This window comes from Pleurodeles waltl, chromosome 12, assembly GCF_031143425.1.
Source record: "Pleurodeles waltl isolate 20211129_DDA chromosome 12, aPleWal1.hap1.20221129, whole genome shotgun sequence".
Lineage (NCBI taxonomy): Eukaryota > Metazoa > Chordata > Amphibia > Caudata > Salamandridae > Pleurodeles > Pleurodeles waltl.
This window is the reverse complement of record NC_090451.1, coordinates 528,582,217-528,604,760: the sequence shown is the minus strand read 5'-3', so window position 1 is coordinate 528,604,760 and position 22,544 is coordinate 528,582,217. Positions and strand designations below refer to the sequence as shown.

The window sequence follows — 22,544 nt, the reverse complement described above, 5'->3', positions numbered from 1 at the left end:
GTAACTCGTTAGGTTGCGTACTTCCGCACCTGCTTGCTTAGGAGCCTACTCTGCTCATTTGGCATTTGAGTGATCACTCAAAATGGCATGGTAGGTTATGTTAATCACAATACAATCTACCTGTACTGGTTGCCACTGTACTATGAGTCTGTTCAAGATTTGTTATATCAACTTCAAGGTTCTCCTTTGTAAATCTTGTTGAAAGGCTGCAAATCCACTCTTCTACAGGATGTAAAAAGTCTTACTATCTCCAGATTTTATCATTATCAAACATCATCGGATGTTACCTTAGTAGCAAAACCTCAAAGCTTGGAGCTCTCAACCAGTGAGTTTTTGACTTTCCTCTTCCCTATTGAATATTTTTGTAAGGCCTTAACAGACATACTTTCTTATCTACAACTGTAGTTCTCCAGCATTGGTATCTCTCATAGACTTAGAAACTTACATGCAAGGAATACCTAGAGATAGGTGACTTGGTCCAAGCCAGGGGCAACTACACATTGGAATGTGACTCACAAAATCCAAATGGAAGAAAAAGGAGAGAGGCAGAACGCCCAGGCAAGAGGTAAGAGGCTGGGCTGAATTCAGGGAGTGGAAAAGAACAGCAATGGGTCAATTATTAGACGGCGTGGGCGTGCTGTTGTTGCACTGGGGTGTGAAGAATGGCCAGTCTGTCTGGGGCCATAGGACAGTCCTCAGGTGAGGGCAGAGAGGTGGTCACAGGGTAATGGTCAAGGAACTTGACAGAATGTGATGAGCTAGGTGGATAGCTGGATTTGCTAGAGGACTGCCAGGGACACTTAAGTGCATGTGAAGAGAGGGCCTGAGGGAATAGGATGCCTCCAGGCAGTTTAGTGGCTTAGAATCTTTAGAGTAGCTGTATCATAACACAGCACAGGTGATTAATCAGTGTTGTGGGAAGTTATGGAGGTAATACAAACAGGGCAGGATACACTTTTAGGGGTCAACCTGGCTCTGAGACCTAACTAGGGACTCTACCGAGATAAATAATCAATTACTTACCTAGAGCAGGCTGGGATTGTGCCTTCCATGGGCCGAACTAGCAAGGTATAGATATATCCTTCAGAATGACAAGAGTTCTCTCTCACAGTAAAGTTAAAGCCTCTCTTTTCATTATTGATTAGATGAACTGTCTCCTGGGCCATTTCACCTTGAAAGTAGGAGAAAACATGGTAATTCACTTCGTGTCATTCAGGTTCAGATACAAACAAGAAAAGAATGTGAATAATGCTGCAGACAGCTCTAGAAAGCATTAGCAACGAAAAATATTAACATTATTGTAAAACTCTTTTGGATACAGAACAATAGAGAAGGATGCAGCAGAAAGGACAAGCACAGAGGTAGCACCAAAATTCACAACAAATTACCAGTAAGCATCATTTTATTCACTTAACTAGTTTTTTGGACTAAAGCTATAAAAAGTGTGTGAATAAAGCAATCTTTAGAAACTTCACACCAAACAATAGTAAGGAGGCTTCTTCAAATTCTAGACTAGGTAAAGAACAGGTATAGAATAGGCAAGAATGTGCCATCTGCCTTAATGCTCTTACACTGCTAACCTCCTTTCTCGCTGATAGATCACCATCTGCTCTACATACTCCCTTTTTCCAAACTCTTCCTGGTTGACAAATAGAATACCTCAAGGTTCTTTCCTGAGCTCTAACATTTTCAACTAATACATCTCCCCTTTGACTAATATCGGATACAATGGTTTCAATGTTTTCTCCCTTATGCAAGTGATATGTAGCTCATTATCTCTATTGCAGACAAGGTATGAGACACATGCCAAATGCTCATCCTATATGTTTCAGATTGCTAACTGGATGTGCACCCATTGCTTGAAACTCAAAACTGACAAAACAAACGTTATACTGATTCATAAAACATTGTACTAGGCAGATGGCTGGTGGTCAAAGAAACTTGGGAGCACCACTTAGCCAACCAACACAGCCAAAATTCTCAGCATCATACTTAATATTAACTTATCCGTTGTTAATCAAGTGGCTGCTGTGGAGGCATTTTTCTTCAGCATTCTTGACATACTCTGAAAAATGTGTGTCCTTGTCACTTCAAAGTTTTGCAAATTGATTATCCAAGCCCTTTTCATTAGTCATCTTTATTATGGGAACACTCTTTATGTAGGTATTCCTACTGCCCTATTCAAGAGGCTTCGGACTACTCAGAATACTGTGGCTCACCTGGCACTCAATCTTCACCTGTGGGCCTATAAATTCCCCCATGTAAGGTATCTTCACTGGCTCTTAATTTTGAAAAGATCACCTTTCATGGTCCTTTGTGTATTGAATAAGGCCCATGGCTCCCAGACAAGAGTGACCAAAGCAAAACAATGCCATAATAAAAACTATCTGGTCTCCTAGAACAGACAAACCCTGGGGGAAACATTGACATGATAAACCTTGTGCTCGGTCTTGGGGAAATAACTTGTCAATGGTGGTGAAAATATTGTCCCAAAACCCTGCCAAAATGGCCGTCATCTTGCACATCTTGGTTGGTGCCAACATCACAACAGATAAGAACTAGTAACCTTTCTACAGGACCGATCAGTGATACATTTAAAGTAGCTGCAGTTATCAAACTCTCGTTCAATGTCTAAGTCTCAGTACAAAACAGCAAATGTCTGTGGTCATATTTCTTATAAAAGGTCACATCTCACCATACCCAGTGCCTATTATTATGAGGATCCTGTCCTGAGTGCTTAGTGATAGGTAGTCATTCATTTTGAGGAACAGAAATTGGCTGACAGACTCAGGAATCCTAGAAGGAGAAGTTGGGTGGAGAATAGTTGAGAAAACCAAGAAGAGTGGGTGAAAAAACTACCACAGGTAGGACACCAGAGTATGTAGTAACAACCCGATCTTTTAATTAAAAAGGAATGCAAAAATGGGATTCCAAACACATGCACGAAAAGAAAACTAATCAACTTGGTGGAACACTATAGACACATTCATAGACAAGTTGCCTGGTGAATGTCAATCACTAAGACTCTATGGAACTGGCTATTCCCCCTCAGGGAAGACACTCCAGTATTTGAATAGGAAAAACACTCTAGCACATTGAACATAATAAGTCTGAGAGCAAATCAATCTAGAAATAAAGCTGTGTTAGAGGTATTATGTAATTTAAGGACCTGTAATCATGTACACACACTGGAATAGTAAAATACTACTTAATTCAAGGACTATTTATACCTTTTACAGGTAAGGCGATGGAAAAGCACTGATTGAGCACTGATCCCTTACTGTGTTATTACCATTATATTTCATTAATGGATATACTGATTGATATTGTTCTTGTTTGAGGTCTCCTTTGCTGCAGTACCCTCCCTAATACCCTTCCCCTATCTGGCCATTCCGATACTCTGTGGAATCAACAATCAAATTTGGTACTGCCTGGAAGTGGGCACCTGGAAGATACTGCTCCCAGGGATCGTTCGCCCTTTGCCACACACACACACACAGTTCTACATGATTCCAGCTAACACTATCTGGGCATCGGAATCTCCTTTCTTCAACACATTACCTACTGTGTTCCTGCCTGCAGCCGGGAACAGCAGACTTTGTATGCGGCTCGAGATAAAGCTAATGCACCTTTTGCTATCTAGCGGCTTCCAGCAGAAACCAACTCCCTCTCTTACTTTGAAAGACCATCTTCAAAAACAAAAGCTTGAAACTTGGCTATTTTAAACTTGGAAGCTATACAATTGCAGTGAAGAGGTTTGTGGGTTAGGATACCCTTTACGGGTGAGCTAGCACATTACAAGTCTTCTTAACATAACGTAGTTTAGATAAATAAAATAACCATACATGATCTAGTTAACCTCCCTTACATAACAGTTATTTGTTAAGGCAGTTGTTCAACTACTCCAGGAGAAATCCTTTAGAGCAGACTGCATGATTTTTATTTTCAATTTCAGAGTTTTAATAGAGTTATTTGGTTGAAGAATTAGGATGTAAAATCCAGGCATATAATACCTAGTACTCTCTGCATCAGGAGAGGCTACTCATGTACCATGATGTATACATTTGAAGAGAACCACCCTGTGCCACTGTTAACTTTAAAATATTCAAGATACAAAAGGAAAGACTCAAAGTTTGAATGAAAAGACAGTTCAACTCAATTTCTCATTTCAGAAGATACTCCACATGTATCATGTTCTGCATCTTCAGTAAAGATGTTACTTATTTGTAATCCTAATTCTTGACCACAGGTATTACCTATGAATTAATAAATAAGATAGACTATCTCCACTTATGCACAAGATATTGTAACACAGCTTTTCAAGAGTTGTTTAAAGTGTTTTCCAAACACCAATCAGATAGTAAAACATGCCAAATAGCCAGTTTACCATGACAAAGTATGCTTGGCTGAGACACCACTTAAAAAGTGAACTAAAAAAGAAAAGGAGCAGGAATAGTGTCTCTATATAACAACATTATACTAGTTAAAACAGCCTGTCAGGTATTAAGAATCTTGGAAAGCTGCACTATAACATAACACTTAGCAAGGTCACTATGAGACTGTTCTGTTTTTAGAGCATAGGGAAGATATGAACATACAGTAACCTCTTCAAATCTGAGGCCCTAATAGCAGGGAGCTGTTATGGATTCAGATGGAATACACATGGTGAATAACTAAGATTACACAAGTAACCTTTGGTTCTTCACTGTAGCATCCCCTCTGATATTCATAAAAAACAGAACAAAGCAGCATGGTAACTCAACCTTAAAAGCGCAATCAGAGCCACAACTTGAAAATTCCTCAGCAGATAATTTATGAAAAGAAACCTTACTTACATATCTGTCCTAGAGTCAGAGTCCAGACAATCACCTTCACCATATGCATGGACTTACCAACAAGTAGCATTCTTACACATGTCATAGCAAGTTACAAAATAAGACGTTATCAAAGTAGCTATGGTCTGTACGGAAGACAAAAGACCTGCCTCAACAACACATTAAGTGACAAAGAGCTGTTTGACCGTACAAATCTCTTTAGTCTTACCAAAATATTATATCAATACCCTCAACATCTAACATCTCTTTAAGCAGGATTCAGTGTTTTTGACTTTTATTTAGACTTTTGGCCGTTTTAGACATTTATCAAAAATAGAAATCTATATTTTGTTATCTTGCTTCCATTTTGTGTAGGCTAGGCAATGTGAGTTGTCCACATAGTAACCACCTGCAATTTACCTGGGGAGCACTGTGTTTGGATTTCCAGTTACAGTGGATTTCTCTTCAGGTATGTAAGTTTTGCAAAGGTGTACAATTTAGAGACACTAAAGGTATAAATCGTGCGATGCTTGGCCTGATTATGCTCCTGTTTCCAAATGTTGTTCAAATACACTTTTCAGATGTGTGGTTTATGAATTACAAATAAAATGTATTGATATATAATAAATATGTTCCATGTTGAATAAGAGAAAATTGGGTACTTTTCTGAAGATTTAGATTTGAATCGAATATATTATTATTTTTCAAGTTGATGTAAGAAATTAGTTAGTTACCTGTAACTCCAGTTCTCAAGCATTGGTATAGTTTACATAGTCACATGGTTTCATCAGTCCTCACAAAGATGCTAGACCACTTGATGAAAAAGGCATTGACCCTGGTTGTCAAAACCTGTCATAATACTGGCATTTCTTGTTGTTCTGGGTGGCAAACAAGTCCCTATCTGCAGAACATGTAATGCATTTGATCTTGGCAGAGCTCCCATTCTTGACAGTCTGATAATGTTCAACTGAGGGTGTTAGCTTGTTTTGTCAACCAGAAAGATGTTCCACAGCAATGTCCATGTGATGGGAGATAAATCAATCCCACAGTAGTTGCGTCTCTTCAGAGAGAGGCGGGGACTGTGTTCCCCATGTTTCACGATGTAAAACATCAATGTTGTGTTGTCTGTTCTTATGAGAATATTTTGGCCTGTAAGTCTTGGAAGGAAATCCTGAAGGCACAGTCTTATGGCTCTAAGCTCCAAATTGTTGATGTGGTGCTTCTTTTCTTGGTCTGGCCATAATCCTTTGGTTGAGCATACCTGCATGTGAGCTCTCTAGCCTTCCATGTAAGCATCTGTAGTAAGAATTACTCTGTCTGATGTAGGATAGAAAGGGAGTTTTCCTTTGAGATTTGTCGGGATCCACCATCATATAAGTGCTTGTCTCAAATGCCTTGTGACTTGGAACATCTAGTTCCACAAGCCATGAATTTATTTCCATTGGCGGTCTAGTTCTATTTCGTCAAACTTCAAATGGAGCAAGCAATAGGGCATTAGGCCTATGTATGAAGACATTTGACCTAGTAGAGATTTGTATTGTTATGGACTGTCTGACTGAGAGGGTCTTTGCCATGAATTGAAGCTTTGTTAATATTTGTGCAGAGGGGAACACTTTTCCAAGCTGCATGTCTAGTATCACTCCCAAATATTGTAGTTTGGTTTGAAGTGCTGTAGATGATTTGCTGATGTTTAGTATTAATCCTAATTTTCGGATAGAGTGATGGAGGCACATGCCAAAGTGTTTGCTTCTTCCTTTGTGGGAGCCTTGGCCATCCAATTGTTTAAGTATGGGTGTACTTGGTGATCACTAGGCCTGAGTTAAGTCCCGACTGGAGAAGCCAGATGGTGAAAATTCACAGTCCTGACTTAAGGCCAAACTGTAGAGCTCTGAATTGATAATGCTGCCCCACCACTACAAAGTGGAGGTATCTTCTGTGTTTCTAGGATGTCATGTAGGTTGTTCTCCTGGAGTATAAGGAGGAGTTTCTGAAGCATTATCATGCAGAAGAACTGTTTTCTGAGAAACTTGTTGAGTTCTTGGAGGTCCATGACTGATCTTCATGGGCCTTTCTTCTTTATCAAGAAGAATCTGGAATAGAAACCTGGATTCTTCTGGGCCCTCGGGTTCACTTCAATTGCTCCTTTGAGGAGAAGGAGAATTACCTGTTGCAGCCCACAAGTTAAGATGATGCTCCTTCCTTGGGTGTGCAGACAGGAGATTTCTGAATAAACTCCAAGGTATAACTTGAGCGAACAGGCTGTTTCACCCACTGGCCCATTGTTATAGACTACCATGCAGGAACACCAATGGAAATTCTCCCCCCTGCCCTTGTTTGTGGAAGGGCTAGGGGTACAGAGGCTTAAAGCTTTAAGAAGTCCAGCACACTCTTTCTTGCCGAGGGGACGTGACTGGCAGCAATCATTTTTCATTCAGAAGATCTCTATAGTTATTTCTGTATGGAAGCCTCCTATCCAGGTTTATGATCATTTTAGGAAACAAAAAGGTGTGAAACTGGAACAGCGAAACTGGAGATCTTCCTGTGATTTTGCTGTATCAGTATCTGTTTTAATACTCTGCATGGCCTCATTGACATGATTGCCCAATAAAATGGCTCAATCAAATGGCATGTCTAGTATTTTTGCCAAGACTTCAGGCTGGAAGGAGTAGACTGCAACTAACCTTGTTGCAGGAATGCTGCTCCTGCTGATTGACAAAAACGTGCATTGGAAACGTCCAAGGCTGTGTCAATGATAGATGCTGATGCATTTCTTTAACTATGTTCCTAGCCATGTCCCACTTATCTTCCGGAACAAGTTCAATAAGTAGTGAGATGTCAAGCCACATCTGCTGAATGTAATGGCTCAGAATTGCTAAGGTTTTTGCTGCCTTGACAGAGTATAGCCACCACTGTACCTACTCTCCGGCCTAAATTATCAGTACACATTTCCATCTCTATCTTGAGGTGTGGAGGATGGAGTGAATGGGTTTTTGACCTTCGTTGAGCTGCTGAAGCTATCACAGAATCTGTATTAAGATGGTCGGGGCTGTGTCTGGAGCCCTATACTACTTCTTCAAACAAGGTACTATGGCTGGAACTGTGGCCCTCGTCTTCATTAACTTCTGGTCCTCTGACAAGATGAAATCCAGTACAGGAACAGATTTTATAGTCTTTAAAATCATACAAGTAGCAGAAGCACTCCTGTTCCACAGAGGACACAGTCAAACAATTATAACAAATCTTTCCATTAAAGCATAAGATCGGGCTATGGTATCTGAAGGACTATCAGGCTGAATGCAGCTCACCCTAAAGTGCCGCCAAATAATCCAAATCGTCAGTACCCCCATCATGAGGCAATTTTCTTAATTCTTCTGTGTCACAATAAAGTGACTCAGTCAAATCTTCTTCAACCCATATATTCTGAAGTAGGTGGCACCAAGCTAGGTATCCCTGGTTTTAGAAACAGATGCAAAAGAGGTGTAGGAAGTGCAGAGATGTAGGAGGTGCCAGTGGTTGAAGCCCTGGCAGCAGAGGAGGAGTGGGATTGGCTGAGAGGTAGCAACATTTGAAAGTGGTCTATCGTCTGTTGCACTGAAGTCAAAAAACCCTACAGGCATCTGAAACATTTCAGTCTAGGAATAAGCATGTGGTCAGTTATAAGTTTGGTGAGAACAGTATGGCTGTCTTGCCTCATCTGAGGCATCACCTTCAAACTCTAATACATAGCGGAGTTCTAAGTGTGCGGGGCTGTAAGAAGTATCTGAGGCATCTTGGTCACAGCATTCACCTTCAAATTCAGAATCCAGAATTTGTGTTGGAAGATTAGTTGTCACTTGAATAGGTAATGAGGTGACTGGTGTGGAGAGAGTTGTTATGGACTGTGCTGACGGTGTTGTCATTGATTAATGTTGGTAAAAGGAACACAGTGTTGTCATCGATGAAAAATCAACGGTCAACAGTGTCCTTAACGTCAAAGCTGTTGCGGTTGACAAAGATGGTCACAGACTGTTCTGTTGGCAGCCTTGTTGCTGTTAAACGTGTCAGGTAACAAGAGAAAAACCACTGACAGTAGATCTTTCTTCCTCATCAACAATGGTGAAGTCATTAGCAGATACAGAAATGCGGCGGGTGTGTTTTAGATTACAGATCCAGCTTAGGAAAGGCCATGTTTTCTATTTTGTGCCACCTTCGTAGAAATGCTTGGAGGAATACCTTTCACAGAATTATCCTCTTACGAGTTGGCACCCCCTTAGAAGGAGGATATTTATTATCCTTCTACAAATAAAGGGCCAGTCTCCTTCCTCAGGCCTTCAGAGATTTTTGTAGCAAAAGTATAGCAATCGTCACAGCATGAAAGTTTGTGCTTAGGATAAAAGCAATAAGGACATTTTTCATGTGGGTCATCCGATTAATCCTCTTTCTGCCCACAGGTAGTGCAGGCCTTAAAAAAGAGGTTTCTTCTGTCAGTCAAGGTGACAGTTGGTGACAGTAACTGAAAGGGTCTCCCTGGCCCAGAGAAAAAGATCTTTCCCCAAAACAACTTAACAGTAGGCTGAAAACTAAAGCTAGGGCTGGTTCAGTCCCATGGAAGACTAGAAAAGGCAACATTATAAGGTTTTGCCTGTTTATCAGTGTGTTTAGACTTTTTAACTGGGATCCTGCTAACCAGGACTCCAGTGATTGTGCTCTCTCCTCCAAACTTGGTTGCTTTGGTACCCTTTACACCCCATAATTGGCACACTGGTGTACACCTGCAAGTCCCTAGTATATGGTACTTAGGTACCCAGGGCATTGGTACACCAGGGGTCACTCATGGGCTGCAGCATGTATTATGCCACCCATGGGAGCCCATGCAAACTATGTCTGCTGGCCTGCCATTGCAGCCTGTGTGAAAAGGTGCATGTACCCTTTCACTGCTGGTCACTGTAAGTCACACCTATGGTAGGCCCTCCTAGACCAGATGACAGGCTGCAGGTTCCTGTGCGTGAGGGCACTCCTGCATGAGCAGAGGTGCCCCTACGAACTCCAGTTCTAATGCACTGGACTTCATAAGTGCAGGGAAGCCATTTTACCCATGTACTGGCCACAGGCTACCTGTGGTCCAGCTACATAATGGTAACTGGGAACCTAGCTTGGTATCAAACATGTCAGAATCGAACCTCAATACTAATACCAGTAGTGGTTGTATGATTCCATGCACTATGAGAGCTCCTTAGAGGACCCCCAGTATTGCTCCTACCAGTCTTTTAGGGTTTGCAGCAAGCCTGCACTGCTGCAGCTCTTCAGACAGGTTTCTGCCCTCCTGCTGCTTGACCAGCTCAAGCAAGGGAAGACAGAACAAAGGATCTCCTGTGGGAGAGAGAGGCACCATCCTCTCCCTTGGAAATAGATGTTACATGGCTGGGGAGGGGTAGCCTCCCCACGCCACTGGCTTGCTTTGAAGGGGACATTTTGTGCCCTTCTAGCATAATCCAGTTTGCATCAGTCCAGGGACCCCCGGTCCCTGCTCTGTCACGAAAGTCACAAAGGAAAGGGGAGTGATCACTCCCCTGTCCGTCACCACCCCAGGGGTGGTGCCCAGAGCTCCTCGAGGTGGCTACTTGATTCTGGCATTGTGAAAACAAGATGTGCAGAGTCCCTGGGGGCATCTGGTTGGTCAGGACAGGTGACTGAAGTCGGTGACCCCCTCTGATAGGTGGTCACCCTTGAGTGTGACCAGGCTTCCTGTTGGGGCTATTTAGGGACTCTCTTGCTAGTGGGTCCCCGGGTTTGGTGTGCAAGACTCCACCAGGACTCCTCTGCATTGACTGCTTCTCCTCTTGGCCACCGGAACCGCTGCTGGACTCTTCAGGAAACAAACAAGCATGTAACGCTTGAGAGACATCGCCTTGCAACATTGTTTCTTTGGCTCCTTCCAGCATTTGCAACATTTTCACGTCTGTGCATCCTCTGGGGTCGGCAAGACTTCAGCTGCACCAAAGAAGCAAGAAGGAATCTCCCTTGGGGTGAAGGAGTTACTCCCCTGCATCTGCAGGCACCTAAGGCAATGACGACCGACTGCTGGGATCTGCTCTCCTCTGGAACTGTGTGGATTCTGCAACACAGATTATGGTCTGGAGTGGTCCCCTTGGTCCTTTCTGTCCTCTGTCCAACTTGGGAGACGGTGAGCCTTTGCCTCTCCATGCAGGACAGTACTCCTGTGCACCACGACTCTTGCAGCAACCAAGGCTTGTTGAATCCGGCTCCAAGGGATGTTCAGGCTGCAAGTAGCCCTGGCCTCTAGCACTTCCTCCTTGCAAGGACAGTCTCTCCTCTGCAGGACTGTGGGACTCCTCTCCAGGTGTGTTGACTGGGCCTCACTGCAACTTACTGTACCTGCTGCCAGTAGGTTCCCTGTGCGGGCTGCAACTGCTTCTGCTAGCTCTCCCGACTGCTGAGGGTCAGCCTGGACTCCCCTCCAAGGGTCAAGTCCCCTGGACCTTGCTGGTCCTCTTCTATGCCCAGATTTGTGTTTGCCAAGGCTTGCTGGAGATCCTCCTGAACACTGACCATTTGCAATCCGGAGAGCGGCGAGGGACATCATCTGCACAACTCCAAGGACTTCCGTGCAGCTCCTGGACTCCAGAGCTGATCTTCTTCTTTCCCGGTCGACCCAGATCTTCATCCACACAAGGATGGGTAGTGGCTCCTGCCCCACCTGGACCCACCTGTGTGGACTGGACTCTGTCTCCTTCTTTTGCTGGTCCTCTTCTTCCAGAATCCACCATTGGGTTCCACTGGACTGGTACTGGTGTTGTAATCTTCCTTTTCCAAGTCCCCTTGTTAGTCTTTGGGAAGACCAGGTAACTTATCTCTGCTCTCCTGGTTGCTGAGAGTCACCTCTGGGGGTCTCAGGTTCTCCCATCTTCCTTCTAACTACTCCACATCCTTTTCACTTCGTATTCCATTATTTTAGTATATGATGTGGGCCCCCTATAGTGCCCTAGCTATTTTTCACTATTTCTTGCAAATGCTTGTTGTTACTATATGCTAATTGCTAATTTCTAATTATTATTGTATATATATATATATATATATATATATATATATATATATATATATATATATATATATAGTGCACTTACCTCCAGTTGGAGGACTGCCTATAAGTAATCTAGTTCAGTGCTACTAAAGCGCCTTTACTTTTGTAACACTGTGTGATCCCTTTCATGTGTGATAAGTTACTGCATGACTGCTTTTGGTATTGCAGGTGCTTTACGCTCCTTCTAGATAAACCTTGGCTGCTCACTTCAGCTACCAGTAGAGAGCCCTGGCTTCCTGGACACCATCTCACTCACTAACAGGGCTTGCCTGGACCTGGTATAAGGTGCAAAACCCATAGGTGTCCACCACACACCAGGCCATCTCCTACATTATAAGGTCACTGAAAGGTTAGAGAAGAACTCTACCTAGTCACTCCCTCACACACAATGAGCTTTCGTGGTCTCCAGGGGTAGTAGGACTACTGACACTTCTATCTCATTGGCTGAAGTTTGGTTTGCTTCAAATGAGAAGGAAGAGGTACTGAGCATACACTATTGTAGTGGGCCATGCCATTTTAACACTGCTTACTGCAATTCATGATTAGCAGGGGCTCCCAGCCTGATGACGGGGAGTGATTCAATCACATGAATTTATGAAAGATCTAACGCTGGAGAATCTGTGATACTGGGAACAGGTATGATGATATGTCAGAATGTCCCCTATGAAAGTAGATTATTGATGGCTTCTACACATAAGATAACTAAAACATATGAATGTCGCCTGTGACACAACTATCTATTATAGAATTATTTTATTATTGAAAATATAATCAATAAATTAATACATTTTAAATGAAGAAGTAATAATAGATGTTATCATATACATGTTTATCTGTAAACAGCAACATCTTTTCAAAGCAATGGTCTGATTCTTACTTGGTCCTGATGAGGATTCTGATGAAAATCTATATGGGAACCAAAAGGCGACTGACTGGGCTATTGATGGGGCCAACCTGTGTTGGTAATAATCCCTTTGGGCATCTGTGAAAGATTCCCCATAAATAGTCAGTTTTCATGTTTTCTCGATGTGTTATTTCCCTTTGTATATAAATGGATATTGTTTGTTTCTTTTCTCTGTGAAATGTTTTCTCTTCACGAGGGTTGATGGGTGTGGCCCTTCATATCTTTGCTTCTGTAAATGGCACTTACATCATTTTCTAACAAAAATATTTTGTAAATACTCACTCATGATAGGAAAGATGGACCAAACCAGCCTAGTAAAAAGGCTCCCTAATGGATCAAAACTGTAAACCAAATGTTGGCAGTTAAACAAAATCAGGCACTATCTTCTCTTCTTGCTGGTAAAAACAGTGTGTGTAAAACCTTCTCCATTTAAATGCATATGAAGATCTTGTTTAAGGTCGGTTTGCTTCTCTATGAGGATGGACATGGAGTCATCCCACAACTTCAGGAGTATCTACTGCAAGAAGTCAGCAACCAGGCAGCCACGTTCAGCAATGGAAGGCTTGGATTGTAAAGCCTGCTCAACATCCTAGAAAGCAGGTCCAGTTTTATCAGCAGTCTCTTGTGTAGCAGGAAAGACATCTGCAAAAGATCCAGATACTACCACTGATGAGGCCTGTCCTGGGTAATAAGTAAGATCGTTGTGTTGCTGGGACTGAGTTTGATTATCACATTTGGTAACAGTGGTATAGGATCAAAAGCATAAATAAATCCTCTCGACCAACTCATCCAAAGAGCATTCCACAGACACTGAGGTTCTAGAAACTTGGAGGTATATGTGGGAAATTTCTCATTTCTTCTGTTGCAAAAATGTCTATTTCTGGATGACCACTAGCAAGAAAAGATGCCTACCAATACACCACTGTTTATTAAGCATTCATGTTGTTCCCACAGATGGCGACTCAGTTCATCTGCCTTTGTATTTTGATCTCATGAAAGGTGGACCACTTCAGCAACCAGTGCCACATTGTTTGCGCTTCCCAGAAGTGCACTCTTAACCTATTCCCTTCCTGCTGGTTCAAGTAGTACATGGTGGACAGCTTTTTTGTCTGAAGCAGGATGGAACCGGCCCTGATCCCTGGCAAAAAAAGACTTCAGAATCCGATGAACTGATCATAGTTCCAACATACTGATATGAAAATCTATTTCCATTAGGAAACACTTTTCATAAGCACCCCAAACTCTTCAGGGAGGCATCTGCCACTAAAGTGTGGTCTTGTATACAGTCTTGCATTCCAGACAAGAGAAATTCAAAAGGTCGTGGATCCCAGAAGTGAGGACAGTTGCAAAACTGAAGGAGTCTGTTACCAGTGGCTAAATGGATTTCTACTGGAAAGACAGTTATCTCCCCTGAGAAAGAGATATGTTTCCTTTTCCTGTGCCCAGCACTGCACATAAGGAGAGACTACTTTAATTTAGGACCAGGGTCTAGATTTTATTTTTAATTGAGAAGCAGGGCCAACCTGAAGCAACAAAAACCTGATTGGTGAGCCCTAGTAAGGGTGAAACCTGTTTTGGGTTGCTTGTGTTCTTGTTCAGACAGAGCCTGGCCTGGCAGTTTGGGCTGGACACGTCCCACTGGAGCAGCGTCAGGGCTGATTTGCATATTGCTGGGTCCAAACTGAGGAAAACTAGAGATGGACTGGAATGTGGCTCCGTGCAATTTCCAGTGTCTGAGATTATTTCAATATTCTACCATCATTTTTTGTATACTTCAGTCCAATGTGAAGCATGTATATTGTTATCAGAGGGTTTTGCAGACTCTTTATATGAGACAAAGCTTTCATCACCAATCATCTAAGTAAGGATAGATGAATACCCTATTTCACGCAGAAATTTAGGAGACACTGCCATAAAGTTCCGAAAACTTCAGAGAGCAGACTTCAATGTAAAATGCATACCTTGTATTGGTAATGATGCAATCCGATTTTAAACTAAAGAAAATGCCTATGCTTAGACAAAATGTGTGCAGGGAAATAGGCGGCTTGTAGATCTAATGCACCCATTTAACTATTTTGCTGCAGGTAGGGGAAGATTTGATGGTGAGATAACATTTTGAATTGTTTTCTCTTGATCCACTTGTCCAGCTTTTGAGGTGTAAGCACTTTCTGTTGAGCATGCTACAACAAACAGCTGACTGAAACAGCAGGGCAGATGTCAAAAGTCACCATGTCAGTACTATCCTAAGTCACACCAATTGGACCATCAGAAATAATAATGGTTTCTTTAATGATTTCCTGAGAAGTCTCCACTTTTTCCTAGAGAGGCAGACTTGCAACTGATTCATAGGATCCCAAAGGCTTCTGTCACACTGTTTTTAAAAGGCAAAAGAATTGGCCACGTTGTCTGCTTCAGCTGTAGTGTTGTGGGTTACATGAGAAGGACCTTAATCACCCCTCAGAAGGCCTTATAGAATCGGATAACTCGCGGTAGTCTGTCCCAAAACAGTAATTTTCTTTATTCTCGTTTGTGTACTTATTTTTACATTCCTTAATGGCGCTCTTTTAATCGTTCCTTTTCTTTTATGTTATTTCTGTTCTTCCTTTAGTCTCTTTCCTTCTGTCTTTTCTCTTCTTTGGTGGTCTGTGTACATTATTCTCTCTCTTGTCTCTTTCAGATGTGCCTCAAGGTCCCATTGCCACCATACAGGAGCATGAGAGGAAACAGAAGACAGAGCGGAAGAAGATAAGTGTTTTCATTCTGGGGACAGGTTTATTTTATAGTGCTTATGGGGGTGGGGGGTGGGGTGGTAAGTGTCAAATGTGATCACTCTGTGACGATTCACTTAGATTTTGTGCTCCTTATAGTGAAATTGTGAAGTGTTTAAAAAATTAAAAAACACCATGCATTTTCCCGTAGGAGTCTAGTTCCTTATCGTAATTAACCCTTTTCACTTGTTCTCATTGTAGGACCCCCTGAAGCTCCTCTATTATCGTTATTTTCTCATTTTCTTTTTAGCAGGGCACTAACACAGCCCTGGATACAGGCACGTACCTGAGCTAGCCACGTCTCTCCTGGGACGTGGCAGGCTTCTGAGTCCCAAAACTGGGGCTTGTCGATTTCATTGGTGTTCGGTTTTCCATGGGCGCCCCTCCTTCAAGCTCTCCTCCGCATTTCCGTCGGCTTGATTTTTCCTCCTGTTGTGGTTGCATAAGTCTTCTCCTCTTCCTGGGCGTTCGCGCTCCTCCTTCGGTTCCGCAGTGTCTTGTTCCTCTTCCTCCGCGTGCGCCGCCTCTTCCTGGTTCCATCCAAGGATGTGCTCACGCGGGTACGAAATCCCTTCTATTGTACCCCTGGGGCACGCTCCTATCAGCCCCAATTCCTCGTATGTCCCGGCGGGGATAACCCTGCTACGTGTAGTTTGACAAACCTGTCAGATCAGAGAGCCCCATACTTCAACTTTTCTTCTCAGGTAAAATAGTAGGCCCTGCTGCATTGTACTAAATATTAGCATCTGTTACCACACAACCAAGAATTAACAAGGCACAATCTCCCTCAGGAACTTAGTATCCAGGTCTGCATACATGAATGATTCCTCCAATTGCCTAGTCACTGGATGAAAAGAGAAAGGTTTAGTCAGAGTGTCTGTCTTAGGTTCCAGAAAGCCTGGTAAGAAAGGAACGACTCGCTGTGCTGAAAGCTTCACCAGAATTACCTTCAAAGTAACTGAAGTGGTCACCTCAGGGGCCACCATTCGAGTACTGAATCTTCTTAAAGGCCTGATACACAACTTGTGGAATTATAAGAGGCCATCTAGTGGGGCCATTCTTGATGGAACAGACTGGGGGGAGGGCATGGAGATAACTTGTATCAATCATCTGAAGAGTCAGATTCTCAATCAGACTGCCATGGAACTATGAACCTTCTAGGACTGATATATTCTGATCCACTTTTGCACCTTAGACGATGAGACTCCATGTCCTGCTCAGTCTTTCTAATTTTCTTGCAAGAGCAGGTAGCAGTGGATTCCTGTATGTCTATCTTTGTCAGTTGCAACATAATCTTTCTCATGAAGTGGCATACAAGGCAGATCCGAATTTCAGATAACAGGAGGCTACACCCCTCATGCAGGGTCTGTTTTCTTTGGAGGGCATAGTTCTACACCATCTTCAGTAGATGCAATTTCATCTGCAAGTGTTGGAGGAGATGGAAGCCAGTTGATCCTCTTCCATGCACGTAGAGGCATTGACCCACCTCCAGTCGAAGGAGGAGACAGACACTCTGGGTGATGGGAGCTTATCAACATTGAAATGCTTCTCAATGTAAAGTGGTGCCTCAATACCAACCCCGAGTTTTGCAAACCTTTTATGGTCAGATACACTGGAACGCCTCAATGAGAGATCGGACATCAAATAAGGACAGATATCTACTGGAATAAACAGTGACTTTGAGATGCTGTCCACTCAATTCCTGAAGAGGCAGAAGCAGTATCATATGATTAAGAGTGGATGGAAACTGGATCTGATCCTGCCAAACCTGCTGTGGCAGCTGAAGGACCCTTTTTCACTTCCTTTTCTGAACCCTAAGAGGGGGGTATATTGTTGCATTGCATGCCTGGAATATACATGAATTATGAAATTCTTTACAGTAGTTATTCGCATGGTGTGAGGGTCCTATAACTGCCTTTGTCTTGACTACTGATTTGACTGTCATACTGGGGAAATGTGATAGAGCCTCTAAGGCTTTCCAAATTTAAAATTCCTTGCATACCACACAAAAGACTAATTTTCCCTGTCCACAAACATCTTCAATCATTCATCAGCATCAGAGATTCCTTCTATTCACTCATGAATCTCAGCTGGTTAGCCTGGATGTAGCCAGTCAACCAGTCTTGAAGTATTTTATTAGTACTGAACAAGCCAATTCCTACTTGTAATAAGGTGTCTGTTGGGATGCCCGTTTTCCTCTTGCTACATGTCAAAATCATTAGTCTTCTATCTAATTGTGCTGCCTTGTAACAGTCACTGGCAACGCTCTAAATATGTCATGGAAGTAGACAAAATGTTCATTGTGGCTGCAACTATCCAGGAAAGTTTATCCTATTAAACACTACTGAGGACACCTTTATTTAGTGACTCTTCAGGAGACAAAAGAAAGTCACTAAACCTAAAAGTCACATATAAGGAACACAAAAACAGTACTATAACCACAAGAGTAGTGTGCTGCCCTTGATAGCAACCATGATCTAAACACAGCAACCTACAGAGAATATTTGTTTGAAAAGCCTCCTATAGTTATGTTGTACTTACCAACTAGAAGAGATCGGAGGTTGAGGTGAGACCTGTCCAGGGAAACACAAGGCTCACTAGTTTTCCCCACCAGAAGGAAAGGAACAGAAATGCTCTGTTCTGGAATAGTAAAGGTCCAAAAGGACTCTGTGATGTCCAGCTGTTGAGGAATGAATTCAAATAAAATCTAAGGAAAAAAAGTAATATAAAAAAGAATGTAAGTGCACACAAGGACTGCTTGCTTTGAATTGTGCCTAAGAATAATAATACTCCATTCTAACAAAATGAAAACAATTAGGGAGACAGAACAATTGGAGAATCAGCTGTGAGGGTTTACAAAATATCATGTTTTTGGTGTGTTACTGCAAGGTGTTCAACAAATAGGAACGTCCAATAAACTCTCTATTGTAAGGAAAGGATAATTCAGCAGAAGGTATTGAATTGAATAGCAGTCAAACAATAGAATACCCTTTTCGTCTGTATTTTTTTCTGATTTCCTCTTAACTTGTAAATTCACTGATCTTGAACTCCCTTAAATTCTCACCAGCAAAACCAGTGGTCTCACTGCTGCTGAGGAACCATCTTTCCTTCATACGCTTCAAAGCAAAAGAAATAATAACAACAACATGCTTTAAGTAGCTTCCCTTCTGGAGACCCACTGTTTCTAAAAGTTGCACTTACAAGGTGTTACTATTATCAAATGAAATGGTACTCAATTTATCCACCGCACAAGGATGAAAGATTGAGCCGCTCTTGACAGAATTCAAACTTGTGACCTGCATATCAACATGTTTCAGCAATCAGCTGCAACTCATTGAGTTACCCTGCCAACGTACAACACTTTGTGTCCAACATCCTCTTTCACACCCCATCTCTGTATCTTCCCTGTATACAATTTTGATTTACCCATAACACCTCGCCTTGCACTCTTTCTCAATAAAACTTGCATTGCATACCTTTTGAGGCAGTCTTATTATTTTCCCAACCCTGCAGGGTTTTCTCTTGTTCTCCTTTTCCCTCTAATCTTTACTGCTATAGCTTTCTTCCACCTCATTTCAAGTCTCCTTAGATATTGCTTCAAAGAAGTTTCTCTTAACTAAAACTAACTCTCTTTAACACTATAACCTCCAAACACTTTGAATTATTTAGACGGTGTAGATTTCACCATTGTTTTTTCTTTTACATTCTATCTTATCAACTGGATTATAAAGGTTATAATAATGTTTGTTTTAAATTTGATAAACCGTTAATACTTGTATATTTTGTGATCTATGTTGAGTTAATATCCCAGGGTTCCAAACTCATAATGTGTACATATTTAATATGGCTGTGCATTAGAGTATATTTATGTGTAGTTATTAGTGTCACTGCACCTTTTTAACTGCAAGGTAACCGTAATTGTGACTGCCTGTTTAGTAGTAAAATATAGCAATATTTGGTGTTTAGAGAAGTTCTAACAACTTTTGGCCCCGGTGCCACTGTACCTGCTGCATCATTCAAATCATGACCATAATGCCTGTAAGGTAACTGCACTTGTGACTGCATGTTTAGTGTTAACATACAGCAATATTTGGTGTTTAGATAGGTTCCTAGAGCTTTTGGCCGCAATGTCACTGCACCTGCTGCATCACTTGAATCATGACCATAATGCCTGCAAAATAACTGCACTTGTGACTGCTTGTTTAGTAGTAAAATAGCTGCATGTGCCCATGCAAACGAAGAATAGTACTGACACAAACCAGCTACGACACTCCAGAGTTTAAAGAGGGATTGGGGTTTACTAATAGGACTGCGCGTATCTTCACTAAGAGATATCCATATGTTTTAGTTTCAATAAGGGTACCATACAAATCAGCAACTTAGTGCACTTGTGCCACAGAAGATACGCTATTGCCATATAAGCACTTTTCACTATACGGTGCCAACAATAGACATCGTCGTCACGGAGGCGAAGAGGAAGTTTCAGTTTTTAAAGTACTACAGCTCCCTTGCAGGGCCAAATGTATTTAGTTTTTTTTTGGTGCAGCACCTATGTTTTCTACTACTGCCTCTTTGCACTGCCGAGTCTGAATCATGCAAGCCAATGTCTTCTATAAGCAGCTTGTAGTTATGATGGAAACAAGCCCTCTCGAGCTACAGGTAGGTGATTGAGTGTGCACAGAATGACCTGTGCTATTTGTCTGTGGACACACAAGCACCCGTCAGCCAATAGCTACTCTTTCAAGAGAAACTCAATGCTTGGAAAGACGAAGGTTTAGTTTTTTTGGAAAATGAAAAGCCTCAATCAGTTCTGAGCTGTTGGGCGTCTCTTTGAAAGCACTCTAGGATCTACCACAATGACAGTGTAAAGGTATAAGGTCTGGTGCTTGATCAAACCAAAAAATAAATAAATAAAAACCTTAACAAGGAAGGGTGATCCATGACTTTAACCCCTTTGCTGCCAGGCCTTTTCTCCCTCCTGTGCCAGGCCTTTTGTTTGGCTGTCTGGGGAAGTCCGTGCTTAGGCCTTCATAACTCTTTTGTCCACATAAGCTAACCACAACAAATTTGCATTTTATTCCAACATCCTAGGGATTCTAGAAGTGCCCAGAGTTTGTAGGTTCCCCTGGGGGAGACCAAGAAATTAGCTAAAATACAGCTAAACTTTCGTTGTTTAAAAAAAAAAAAAAAATGGGTAAACGGTCTTCAGAAGAAAGCTTGTGGTTTTTGTTCTCTCCTGAAAATGGCATCAACGAAGGGTTTGGGGTGCTAAAATCACCATCTTCCCAGCTTTCAGTAACAGGCAGACTTGAATCAGAAAAGCCAATTTTTCAACACAAATTTGGCATTTTACTGGGACATACCCCATTTTTACTATTTTTTGTGCTTTCAGCCTCCTTCCAGACAGTGACAGAAATGGGTGTGAAACCAATGCTTGATCCTGGACAGCTAAACATTTCTGAAAAGTAGACAATTCTGAATTCAGCAAGGGGTCATTTGTGGAGATCCTTCAAGGTTTTCCTACAGAAAGTAACAGCTAAAATAAAACAATATTGAAATTGGGGTGAAAAAGAGCCATTTCTGTCCACATTTTCTTCTATAACTTTTTCCAGCTATGGCAGATTTTTTAACCAATACACCGTTATGTCTGCTGGACTCTTCTGGTTGCAGGGATATATATGGCTTGTAGGTTTATCAAGAACCCTAGGTACCCAGAGCCAATAAAGGAGCTGCACCTTGCAATGGGTTTTCATTGTATACCATGTATAGGAAAATGCCTCTGGTGGCATGGTTACCCCCTAACGTTTTGCCTTTTGTTGATGCTAGTTATGATTGAAAGTGTGCTGGGACCCTGCTAACCAGGCCGCCACAGTGCCAGTGTTCTTTCCCTAAACTGTACCCTTGTCTCCACAATTCGCACAGCCCTGGAACACAGATAAGCCCCTTGAAAATGGTACCCCTGGTACCAAGGGTCCTGTGGCCAGGGAAGGTCTCTAAGAGCTGCAGAATGTATTATGCCACCCTGGGAACCCTACACTCAGCACATGCACACTGCCTCACAGCTTGTGTGTGCTGGTGGGGAGAAAAAGACTAAGTCGACATGGCACTCCCCTCAGAGTGCCATGCCCACAACCCACTGCCTGTGGCATAGGTAAGTCACCCCTCTAGCGGGCCTTACAGCCCTAAGGCAGGTTGCACTATACCACAGATGATGGCATAGTTGCATGAGCACTATGTCCCTACAGTGTCTAAGCCAATTATTAGACATTGTACGTGCAGGGTAGCCATAAAGAGTATATGGTCTGGGAATTTGTCAAACAAGAACTCCATAGTTCCATAATGGCTACACTGAATACTGGGAAGTTTGGTATCGAACTTCTCAGCACAATAATTCCACACTGATGCCAGTGTGGGATTTATTGAGAAATGCACACAGACGGCATCTTAGTGATGCCCCCTGTATACCAGTCCAACTACTAGTGCTAGGCTGACCAGATTCTGCCAGCTGCCACATGCAGACGGGTTTCTGACCACATGGGGTGAGTGCCTTTGTCCCTCTGTGACCATGAACAAAGCCTGTACTGGGTGGAGGTGCTTCACACCTCAGGGTGGTGGCACAAAGAGGGTGTAGCCACCCTCAAGGACAGTAGCCATTGGCTATTGCCCCCAGACCTAAACACACCAATAAATTGAGTATTTAGGGGAGACCCTGAACCCAGGAACCAGATTCTCGACAACTTGAAACAAGAAGAAGGACTGCTGACCTGAAAGCCCTGCAGAGACGACGGAGACAACAACTGACTTGGCCCCAGCCCTACCGGCCTGTCTCCAGACTGAACCTGAACAGCGGCGCATCCAGCGGGTCCAGCGATCTCGGAGGACTCAGAGGACTGCCCTGCAACCAAAGGACCAAGAATCTCCCGTGGACAGTGGCTCTGTCCAAGAAACAAAGAAACAACCATCTTTAAAGGGATTCC

At 42.5% G+C, this 22,544-nt stretch overlaps 1 protein-coding gene across 2 annotated transcripts in view; it reads right to left on the bottom strand.

Moving 5' to 3' along the window:
- The window catches only part of HYDIN (HYDIN axonemal central pair apparatus protein), a 2,122,366-nt gene that overhangs the window by 131,409 nt on the left and 1,968,413 nt on the right, over positions 1-22,544 (bottom strand). For both annotated transcript variants that reach the window (XM_069217473.1, XM_069217472.1), the window contains 2 exons: positions 18,109-18,274; positions 1,024-1,171 (listed from right to left, as the gene is read on the bottom strand). In XM_069217473.1, the coding sequence (XP_069073574.1) occupies positions 1,024-1,171; positions 18,109-18,274 (314 nt within the window). The remainder of the gene's footprint in view (positions 1-1,023; positions 1,172-18,108; positions 18,275-22,544) is intronic.